Here is an 11,481-nt window from a genome sequence, read left to right on the forward strand (position 1 = left end):
CATACAACTCTTAAATTACTTAGAATACTTAATAATTATAAAGAAATCATAATAAAATAATAGCAGATAATAAAGGGCTTATGTATAATAAAAATTAAGACTAGGACCCGAACCCAATATGAAGCGCCTAAGCTTGTGGAATTGATTAGGGTCCTTGTAATGAAACGCTTAAGCTTATTAACATTCTCCATATGGGTTTGAAGCTTCAACTCTTCTTGATTTTTATGTTTTTTGTGATAAAGTCTTAAACAAATAAGTTAAGGTTTGACTTTAGCTGCTTGGATTTGGATCTCGTGATTGAGTCTTGAGGGAAACTAATTACATCTCTATTATGACTTTTGAATTGGACTGAGCTGCTCGTATCATAGCTGTATTCTCTTGAAGAGGGGATCATTCGGAAACCATTACCTCTCCTATAAATATCCCAAGTTACCATATAGAAAGGAGATTCTCTCATTCCCGCCAACAAATCTTAAGATGCTAAGCCCTCATCTTTCTCCTCTCCATTCTCCAACTTTTTTTACTCTCGGGCCCGACTTGGGTGAACTGGTCTTTCTCGACACCATCCCCTCTCCTCTTTTTCCACCTTTATTGATAATCTATACCAACAATCTTCTTATTTAAAAGTTGGGGAGATATTATAAGTAGTTCTAACGTTGTATAAAAAAATATCTATATTTTTTTATTAGAACACATACATAAAATATTAATTGGGACATACAATATCATTTGATCTAGATATCAAATTCAACATTGAAATTAAATTTAAGTACAAAATGGTACATTAACCCTTATTTTTATAAGTTATAGAATTATTAATTATGAAAATGAACTGTTGATAAGACAAATTCATAAAGTTCTAAAATGGCATGAGAAATGGATCTGAGATAACCCCATTGCTGTGAAAAGATAAAAGGTATAAAAATAATCACAGATTAAAATTAGTAATTAAATAAGTTAATTGTATTAAAATTAATTATTATTTGATATATTTTAGTGAAAATTTTCAACTTCATAAATTGACACGTGTCCTTAATTAGCATTTTAAAAAATAAAAATTAAATAAATGAGACAATCATTTTTTAAATCTCACTTGTAGTTGATAAGTATCTAAGAGCTTGACCGTTAATATATCTATTCAGTCCTTTTACTATTAGGAAGTGGGCATATTGGACCCATCATAATGAATTGAAGTGCTTATGCCCTTCTGCTTTTAAGCTAATTGGTAAAACTGATAAACGGGAGTCACGGGATTCGTACTAATTTATGGTGTGGCACGTGAACATTGGGACCTAGATGGCATGTCATTTGGCAATGTCAACATGGAACCCTAAATTTAACAAGTGCAATAATTGATTTCACATTTAGCTAAAGCTATAACAGATTTATGGCGAAGATCTTCTCTTTCATTTCATTAACAACAATACTCATTATAACAGGCACCAATATTTAACGAATGCAACAATTCGTCATCGAGAATTCCATAAATTCCGATGCATTTTTATTCAAATCAACATCCTCGCTTTAAAAGTGAACAGCGAAAAGCAAAACGGAGTCCGCAAGTATGATTATATCTTCAAAAAACAAAGACAGATCATCGAACAGGATCAATTATCTCACATTTCACTGGAAGTGCCTTCTCAACAGCGACATGCAAGATTTATGACTCAACAGGCCTTTTCTTGGTGGTGTATGGGTAATACTCCTTCCCTGTGTCCAGCCTTGTAGTCTGACCTCCAGCATCAATCACCGCAGAGGTGAATGCCAGTGCTGATCCGGCAGAAATAGCTGTTGAGATGCTCCTCCCTAGGAAATACATAACACGTAATACATTTGTTGAACATTACAAGTGGCCAAAGCAGATTAAGTTTAACATAGGTCAAGAAACCCATAAAAGGGCATCGACAATCCATTTTATTCTCCTTAAAAGCACAAAAACTTATGGAGATCCACTATATGAAGTAATGCCTTTACGCAACCCTCTGCTTCGAAAGACAAACTCAGACCCCTAACTCAAGGATTTTTACCACAACATATTTCAGCTCAAAATTGTCAAGCCTTGCTCAACTCTACAGATAGTTCACTGTACAGATGTAAACAACAAAGCAAGCAACTATCGAAATGTACAAAAAAAAAAAAAAAAAAAAGGGGAAATGATAGGTGAAATCAGAAAGTATTAACTTTTACTATTCACAAGATGCAGAACTCCTACCACTACATGTATAACAAGTAAATATGTTTAGTAAATATCAACAAGACAAACAAAAACAAGTCAAAGCAATACTGGAATATATGAGTATAACTTTAGCACCATTCTTTAGATGGTAGAGGAGATCCTAAGAAACATCACAAGTTTTGAAATTGTGAAGAGGTAAAGTTTTCTAAGGTTAAAGTTTTCAGTGACTTAGTTTAGATGAATCATCCAAGCTATGCCAATTATCAGAAAATATTGCTGTAAGAAATAATAAAATCAGATAGAAAGTCATGAGGCGCACAAAGCATACCAGACTAGCACTCTGAATAAAATTTATACCTTTGAAACCGAGAATGGAAGCCCCAGCCACGAAACCACCAACAGCACCATTGACAAAGTCTCTCTTCATCCTATAATTCTGCAACAGTTGCTCAACACCAATATAGACTCCCCCAATTGCAGCAAATGTCATTCCATAATTTCCCATCATCTTTAGCGTTCTTACAAGCCCAGGTATGGCAACACTTCTCTCAACACGAGGCACATCATACCATGTAGCAACAACGGTTCCCCAGATAGTTCCAGCAACAAAACCAGTAGTTGCACCCTTGATTGTTTTCATTGTTGGAGTGTCATCATCCTCATAATACCGAAGCTCTGAGGGATCCACAGCCATCTTACTGCATAACAACCAATATCGAATGTGTTTAGCCATAGAACTTTGTCTAGCATATATATTATAGGAAAAGGAAATGACACAATTAAAATACATTTGGAAAGTAACAAGGATTGGGCGTGGGCTACATAGAGGAAGGTAGTTCTCTCCATCCCATAAATCCCATCCTTTCCTGAGACTCAAGCTTGAGAATCTCAGACTTCTAAGTTCAATTTCAAATTTTAACCATTTGGTATCCTTTCTGGAACACAACAACGAGCGTATCATCTAAAGCAAATTAGAATTCAAAATGGACCTTCGATAATACCGGAAAAACAACACAAACTCAATGCATAAAATCAACATAATCATACTGTCATATGTTCATAATAATATAGAAAAGCACTTACAACATGAAATAAAAACACTTACAACTTGAAATAAAAACACATCCATATACAAGAGTTAGAAACCGTTAAATACAGGGAAAAAGGGCAATGAACCAATCATTTTCAGTTTAATTGCACAGATGCGAACCAACAATGCCTATGTACCAAATTAAAACATCTTTTTTATTTCGAAAATGAGAAAAAAGAATTTCTGAAATGCTAATTTACTATCGGTCAGATCCCAACGGAAAAAAATTATATTAAATTGAGAAAAAAAAAGAGGAAACAAAGGAATTGAGAATAGATCGAATCAAGCAAACCAAAGGATTAGATTAGATTTATAAAAAGAAAACCCTAGATTATGCAGCTGACTCCAATAACTTGAAAGCGATAAGTTGTAGGAAAATAGCGGTAATTAATTAAGAAGAGAAAAAAGAAAAGGAAGAGAAAATGGAGAAAAATTACCTTTCGGAGGAAATTGGAGAAGACGAAGTGAAAGAGTGAGGGCGTTTAGCTCACAAAGGTTTTCGAGAAATTCATTTGCTTGTTGATGATGCGCTACTAAACCTGTTACCCGCCCCGCCCGGCTCTAATAAATTCGGGTCTGGATAGGTTACATATTAATTAATATGAATTAACTTTAATATATTTTTTTGACGTATTTTAATAAATAATTAGTTTTTAATTAAAATTCTAAATTTTTAAGTTTATCGAGTTGAATTATTACATTTATATATGTAAAAGTAATTAGATGAAAATATAATTATGATAGTATGAATTATAATTAGAGAACTACTTACTATTAAATTAGACTATAATTACTATTAAAATTAACAAAAATAAATAAATAAATATTATATGTAATTTTATTAATTACTCGAGTTCTCACTCTACTTTTAAAAGCTATAGAGTATACTTGAAAATTTTAATTTAATTTGACGAGACTTATTAATTTAATGATTACATATTATTAAGTACGAAAGTTTGAATCTAAAAAATAACATTATTGAAAACAACAACCTTTGACGTAAAAAATTGGGGTAAGTAACCCACAAAGATTCCCTTTGGCTCACTGCTCGGCACATACGCAAGCATTTCTCCACCGGTTCTCGAGCTTACAGACTTCATCTTCTTTCTCTAACTCTGCATAAATCCACTCATTCTCTCTACTATGTTACATATAACCTGGTCTCCATTAAGAAAATTACCAAGATAGATATAAAAACAAGGTTCCTTACAGATGTTGAAGAGAGACAAATTTCTCATCTGAATAACAAGATTTTCTCAGAGAAAAAAAAAATCACTAGTTTTCTTTTTAAAATTTGTGATGACACCATGGAATATTACAAGCATGTACTGCAAACTTATCAAAATGGAATACTTGGAACCCCAAAAAACAAATACCATGTAACAACAAGAAACATCTCAATCCATACATGATCTCACAAGCATTACTTGCACTCGACAACAGCCTCAGCAGCCCGTCGAGGCTTGTTTTTGCGTCTGCTACCGTTTTGTCGGTACCCAACCGATTTAGTTGCATCATCGGTGCTTGACTTTGTCGTAATGCCATTTCCTTTCTTGATTGAATCTATGTTTTCTTTTGCTTGCATTGATCTTTTCCTCTTCCGTCCGTTCTCCGTGACAGCCTGGTTTTTCATCTCTTTGGTAAGAACTGAAACTTTTATATCTTCACCATCTTCTTCAACCTTCTCCGCTTCATCTTCATCGATATCATCCTTCATCTGCTTTTGTGGCCTTCCTCTTCTCTTATATGCCGGTATTTTTTCATCTTCACCACTACCCGGATCTTCCAGAGATGAAACAACATTCTGCTTCTTTGCTTTTCCTCTTCCTCTTCTCATCGTAAAACAACAATTTCAAACAACTAAAGAAGGTTTCTGCAAAGATGAAAAGATGGATTCAGGCCAAAATAATCCACATTAAGTAAGAAAAGATTAACCAATTAAAGATTAAGCAAAATACATATAGCAGGTCATCAGTTTATATACATACAGGCAATACTAAATAAGTGAAACAGTCATGCTGTCATTCCATCATTACAACAAAAGAAATTGCTTATTTATGTGTCTGTATATATATAATATGTATGTATGTATAATGTTCACTCTCCTAAGAAACTTTGTAAAAACCCACCTAAATCAAAACAGAAACTCCTATTTGGTTCATCCAACTGCAGGTTTTCCCCATTTTTAATTAATAAGAAATGCATTTTCTTGTTTTAATTCCTGTTTTTTCCCTACATTTTCTAGGAATAAATCAAAGATAAAAGAGTTCATAAACACATAAATCATTGAATCGAACTATAATAAATCAAATAAAAAAGATTCAAGACAAATCAACCTTATCCCAAACTGAATTTAACCTGAAAATCTAAACAACCCCAAAGCCATACAAATCTTCAAGTTTGAGTAACCAACAAAGAATAGAGAAACCCCCAAATCAATACCAAATCCATAACTCAATGTTATTCACTTTGCAATATGAACTCATAACATCTTCAGTAGATCAATCTAAGGTTTAAGTAAAGCAAAAGTTTTTATCATTTTCTGAATTACTAAAAGATAAAAGCATCTATGACTCCTATAATTTCACCACCAAACACAGCATTAACTCCTCATAAATGATAAATCAATACGACATAAAAGAAACATTTACATACACAGCTTTTTCTCTATGAATAAGGAAAGAAGCAAGAAAAATGAAGCTGATCTTAAAACATACATCAATATTCTGCATCTTTGAAACAAAATCCCATTTTTCAGAATCTCGTTTACCAATCCAAGAACTTACTATAACAGAAAAAAGAAAAGCTGGATTTTTTATTTCTTTCAAAGGTTGAGTGAAGCAAAGAAAGAAAGAAAGAGAGAAGTTTTTTTTTTTCTTGGAAAACTATGATCTGAATGAGAAATAAAGAAAACCCAGATCAGTTAAAAGGAGAGATGAGCAAAGGCACAATGGGTTTTAAGCAGAGCTCTAAGCCATGGAGTTGAGAAAGAGAAAATGTAGAGAAGGAAGAAGGGTAATAGATGAAGAGAAAAAAGTGTTAAAATGATATGTATTGTATATTTCTTGGGTGTGCCTTAGAAGGGTTGTTTTCTAGTTCTAGTTCTAGTTCTAGAGTTAGAAAAAATATTTTGTAGGGTAAAAAACTAAAGTAGAAAAAAGGTTTAACTTAACAGACATTGCTTCAGTCCTCACTGTCAAAGAACAATTTGTCTACACTTTAGATCATCATCATCATCTCTCTCAACAGGTTTTTCACTGACACGTGTAGGGTGATAATGGCCATTATATCAGAAGAGTAAGGGTTTTTTTGGGTAAAATTGCCATGAAGGTCCTTCTTCTAGATGTCATATTTAATTTTACTAAAAATAGATAAATTAATTCCTATACATGAGATTAAAGAATGAACTGATCTTTTTTTATTAAAAATTTCATCCAATTCTACTTAGACCCGGTCATGGGTCAGGCCACATATCTCAACTCAAAAGTTCACTTGAAAAGTGAGAGAATTTGGACAAAAATATAAACTCAAAAAATAGACTTGAATAAAAAATTAGGCTAATTTAAAAAATGGGCCAATCCTCGAACAATTCTTTTTTGGCATGGGCTTGGCACAGCCCAAATTCAACATAAAAAAATTCAGTTGTTTGTTGTTGTTTACTATTGTTATGTTGTTTGTTTTACTGTTATTTCAATATTAAATTACTATTATTTTGTTGTTACTGCTTAAATGTTATATCATTCTTGTTTTATTGTTAATTTTGCTACTATTTTAGAGGTATTTGCTTATTAAGTTGTAACTATGTTAGTATTATTTAATTATAATTTTTTATATGTACTTTCAATTTGTTAGGAAACATTTGTTTTAATATTTTTAGTCTACTTGAAGTATTATATTTTTAAATTCATTTTTATATAAAATATAAAAAATTAATATGGGAAAATTGGGCTGAGCCAAGCCGGGCCGAGCTCGAGTTTTGTATTTTTAATCTAGGTTGGACTTGGTAAAATTTTAGACCCATTTTTTAGGTCAAGCCCAAGCTTAAAAAATGGAATTGATTTTTTGCACTAGCCCGACCCATCCCATAGTTTACTCTAATTCTACTACAAAACTAGCATGATTCACAAAATAACCAAACAATGTGACACGTGGCATGCTATATGCCGATGTATAGGGACCAATTCTTAACAATAGAAATTGATGAATTTTTAAAAAGAAAAATCAATTTACTTTTAGATCTAATATACAAGGACAAATTTACCCTTTTTTTTTAGTAGAAAGAGTAAAATGTAATCTAACTCTTAATACAAGAACTTTTATGATATTTTTACCCGGGCATTTTACATTTTTTATTTGTTTCTTTTCATGGTTGGCTGAAGGCTTGAAGGGGAATTTCAAAGCTAAAACTAAAACAGATAATTTTAATAAGTATCTATTGACACGAGGGTATAATCGTCATTGAGTAATAATATTGGAATATCCCAAAAGGAAATAGAAAATTACACATGGAATTATATTATATCTAAATATATAAACGATAAATGTCTGTATCTGATGAAATGGATCTGTCTTTGTAGTTGAATGGTGTTTTTCACACCATTACAAAAGATAAAAGAAGGGTTTTTTTTTCCCCTTTTTCTTTTAATTTATTTAGTAATAACTTTTATTATTGGAGGATGGAAAAAAAAAAGACTTGGGTTTAGAGATTGTACGTTTTCAAGTTCCAACAATGGACAATGTTCCTTATTCAGGCACTTGGGGTGTTAATAAAATAGTTTCAAATACCAAAACAAAGTGCTTAGTAATTAAAGGAAAAAAACAAAAAAACCCATGTGTTAACTAAGATGTTCACCGCCTCAGATGTGGTCTGAATTCAAGTCACGCAAGTAACTTTGCAAGTAACTTTTCTATTAGGACATAAAAATAGATAGTTGAGGCTTAATTGATTGTTCAATGAATTTACCTTGAAAATTTAATCAAATTCCAAGTATGATTATATAGAAGTAGTTGATTTAGTCATGTGTTGTTGTGAAAAAGCGAAAACAAAGAGTTAAGTCCTTTTGACAAGTTATTGTCAATTACATATTATGCCACTCCCAAGTCCCAACAAACAATTGACAAACAAAGAACTCTCATACAAATATGTAGAACCAGAAAGATAAAAATACTATGGTACACGTACATTAGATCAAAGAACAAACTGATTCTTGTATATCAGCATAAGGCACATGCAGCACACCATGTGGTACATAGTCATGCAATCTGACTTCTAGTATAGAAACCTCTATAGTACTTTTACCACCAGAACACAAAGTTGACAAATTTTCATCTTAGAGACTGAAATAAATAGTTACAGCTGGTAACAAGTTATTAGGATCATGATGGACTCACTTTGAAGTCAATGGTTATAATAAGTAATGCATATGGATGGATGTCTAAATGCTGAACCCTAAAAAAAGAAAAAGAAAGCATAAAGTAGGAACCAGAATCTAAAACTTTATTACCTGACGTAAATAAACTCTGTCCATACAGGCTAATCTGGTAGTTGAAGAAAATTGGTTCCTCTTTACTATGTATGAATGCAGGATAAGTGATGTTAAACAGCATAAAGTATCAGTGGAAAATTGCAAGAGATAACTCATAATGGTGCAATAAAATAGGTAAATAATGTATCATTTATCCATGCTAAGCTTTGCTTTTAGATCCTGCCAAACTCGAGGGCCACTAGGATGATGATTCACATATTGATTCAGGAATATTTTGTCTGAACATGCAACAATGGTGCTCAAGGCCAAGTCAGGCTCTGCTTTTTTATGATCTTTGAGCCAATTATACATTGCCATTCTAAGCCTGACCCTTTGTGTTGTATAGGAAAGAAAAGAGGGGAATGATACTAAAGACGATAAGGGGTAACCCAATTCGTTTACTAGAATATCAATCTTAGATTGGATAACAGTTTTTGATTGATTTAGGATTTGAGGGGATACGGTGACCATTTCAGACACGTCTGCCTTATCCAAACCGGCATTTACGATTGAATCAAATCTCTCTTGGAGCTCCCCTCCTCTGCCTCGAAACACCTTGAATGCTTTGTTCATCATGTTTGGGTTTTCTCCATATCCCAAGTCTAAAAGGAACTTCATCTTCAACCTTTTTGACTCTATATTCTCTCCTGAGTCTGGTAATGGCACAATTCTTAATCCAATAACCCATTTACTCAATTCTTGGGGATTCTCTTGGATGTATTTACAAAGCCTCTTTTTTCCAACATTCAAGTTACTAAGTAAACTATTAGTTTTCTTCAACCTGCATGAACCAAGTAATACAGTGTATGAACAAACAAGTTTCGCAATCCAATCCACCTCCATCTCAATCTCGTGAAAGAACACAAAACATTTAATAAGATTTGAAACGAATTGCTGAACTTGGATTTTTGGAAACTGTAGGAACATAGAAGATATCTGATCTATTGGAAGTCCAAATTTCAACAGGAACCCGACTAGTGAAAAAGTAGCATACCCAGAACCCTCAAACAAAAGCCCTGGATGCTGGCTGATTAACCTAACTAACTCATTACCGCAGAACATCTCACTAAAGATGCTCAGAACACGAAGTATCAAACCCCAATTATATGAATCTTGATCTGACAAATGCTCCTGAACCCAAGCATGATCAAATCCCATACTCCTCAAAATCTCTAATACCTTAATGAATTTCATATCTATATCACCAATCAAAACACAAGGGCTACAAACAATAATCTTAACCATAAAAGAGTGGCTAAGCCCCAGTTCTTGATAAGCTTGAAGCTTTAATGGCAAAGCACCAGATTCAAGTTGGAACACTTGAATTGCTTTCTTATATATCCGACCAATCTTATTTCGTTCAATCCCGAATTGACACAAGACCCTATAATTCTCAAAAAACAATGAATCATCACTCAAAAACATCAAATTCCTAGGAAGTAAAGGAGTATACTCCCAAGGCTTCAATCCCAAACTCTCAAAGAAAGGTTCGAATTCATTAATGGGACGATAACGTAAAAACCGCGCCATAGAGCTTCTAACATCCTTAACAATGTTAACCTTTTTCAAAAGGTTTCGTAAAAAATGAGGTGAGTTTTTGCTCATGTTCTCCGCATCCATAAACGGAATACTCCTAGTCCAATGCAAATATTCCAACAAAGCAGCTTGAGCCTCTTTCAAAGTGGCCTGAGGGATTTTGGGAGCCTCTAAAACCTCACGCTTCACTGCTACAGCTGATCCTTTTGACCTATAAAACCTAGGGTTTTGCCTTTGTGATAAGTGAAACGAACCCATTACAAAAACTGGGGGGTTGAGTTGGTTTTCAAAGAAACAAGAAGATGCCCATTTGAGAATTGCTGGTTTTCTAAGGTTTCGAAAATGGGTCATTATTAATTTGACAAAAAAATATGAATCTTTGCTAAAAATAAATAGGTAGAGAGAGCAGAAAAAGGAGGAACTTTTACAGCTTGAAGAAGAAAACAAAAAAAAAGAGGGCTTAAGTTTAGGTAATATACCTTGGATTTGGTAAGTTTTGAGAGTATATTTTGGTTTAATCTTCGTCAAGTGATACAGTGGCAGCCATGAAGCAGCTGCAGTGACCCGCTGAGGTTTTACAAATTCGGATTCCGGCAGGGGTTTTGGACGACGCGGGTTTTAGAATTAGACTTTAAACAAGGGTAGAATGGTTATTAGTTTATGGGATAATGTAACTTTTGGCCCCTGAACTTGGCAAGTAGGTCCATATTGGCCCCTAAACTTTTTTTTATCCACTTTGACCCCTAAACTTGAAAGTTGTTATTCATTTAAGCCCATTATGTTAATGACTGTGAAAAAAAAAATGGGGATTATGTAACTTTTGGCCCTCAAATTTGGAAAGTAGGTCCACATTTTCCCTTAAACTTTACAACTAGGTTCACTTTGGTACCTATACTTTTTTTTGTTCACTTTGGCACTTGAATTTGACAATTAGATCCATTTTGATCCTTGAACTTGAAAAATCTAAAAGTTTGATGATGTAGCACTCTAAGATTATGCCACATCATCACTTAAAGAATAAAAAAAAATAGATGATGATGTGATACAATCTCAGAGTGTCATATTCAATGTTTTAATAATCGAACCGATGGTTAAACATGTTAGACCACCAGTTCTTGATTCAACTAGTTCAATTGTTGGACCAAAAAAAATAG

General features: G+C 33.2%; 3 protein-coding genes across 5 annotated transcripts; all 3 read right to left on the reverse strand.

Moving 5' to 3' along the window:
- Window positions 1–1,384: 1,384 nt before the first annotated feature.
- LOC108461916 (outer envelope pore protein 16-3, chloroplastic/mitochondrial) lies at window positions 1,385–3,856 on the reverse strand. The gene is made up of 3 exons (XM_017761903.2): window positions 3,704–3,856; window positions 2,534–2,874; window positions 1,385–1,806 (listed from the first exon to the last, which is right to left on the reverse strand). The coding sequence occupies exons 2-3, from the start codon at window positions 2,868–2,870 to the stop codon at window positions 1,661–1,663; spliced, it is 483 nt and encodes a 160-aa protein (XP_017617392.1). The 5' UTR covers window positions 2,871–2,874; window positions 3,704–3,856; the 3' UTR covers window positions 1,385–1,660.
- Window positions 3,857–4,433: 577 nt separating this feature from the next.
- LOC108463298 (uncharacterized) lies at window positions 4,434–6,452 on the reverse strand. 3 transcript variants are annotated; one of them, XM_017763250.2, is made up of 2 exons: window positions 5,984–6,452; window positions 4,434–5,139 (listed from the first exon to the last, which is right to left on the reverse strand). In XM_017763250.2, exon 2 carries the CDS (start codon window positions 5,101–5,103, stop codon window positions 4,690–4,692), a length of 414 nt encoding a protein of 137 aa, XP_017618739.1. In that variant the 5' UTR covers window positions 5,104–5,139; window positions 5,984–6,452; the 3' UTR covers window positions 4,434–4,689. The 3 variants fall into 3 exon arrangements, with proteins under 3 accessions (XP_017618739.1, XP_052881109.1, XP_052881110.1); XM_053025149.1 differs by lacking the exon at window positions 5,984–6,452 and adding an exon at window positions 5,625–5,643; XM_053025150.1 differs by lacking the exon at window positions 5,984–6,452 and adding an exon at window positions 5,603–5,621.
- A 1,872-nt stretch (window positions 6,453–8,324) lies between these two features.
- On the reverse strand, window positions 8,325–10,678 carry LOC108466529 (transcription termination factor MTEF18, mitochondrial-like). Its single transcript, XM_017766892.2, has one exon. It carries the CDS (start codon window positions 10,676–10,678, stop codon window positions 8,939–8,941), a length of 1,740 nt encoding a protein of 579 aa, XP_017622381.1. The 3' UTR covers window positions 8,325–8,938.
- Window positions 10,679–11,481: the final 803 nt, after the last annotated feature.

The sequence above is a fragment of the Gossypium arboreum genome, chromosome 2, assembly GCF_025698485.1.
Source record: "Gossypium arboreum isolate Shixiya-1 chromosome 2, ASM2569848v2, whole genome shotgun sequence".
Lineage (NCBI taxonomy): Eukaryota > Viridiplantae > Streptophyta > Magnoliopsida > Malvales > Malvaceae > Gossypium > Gossypium arboreum.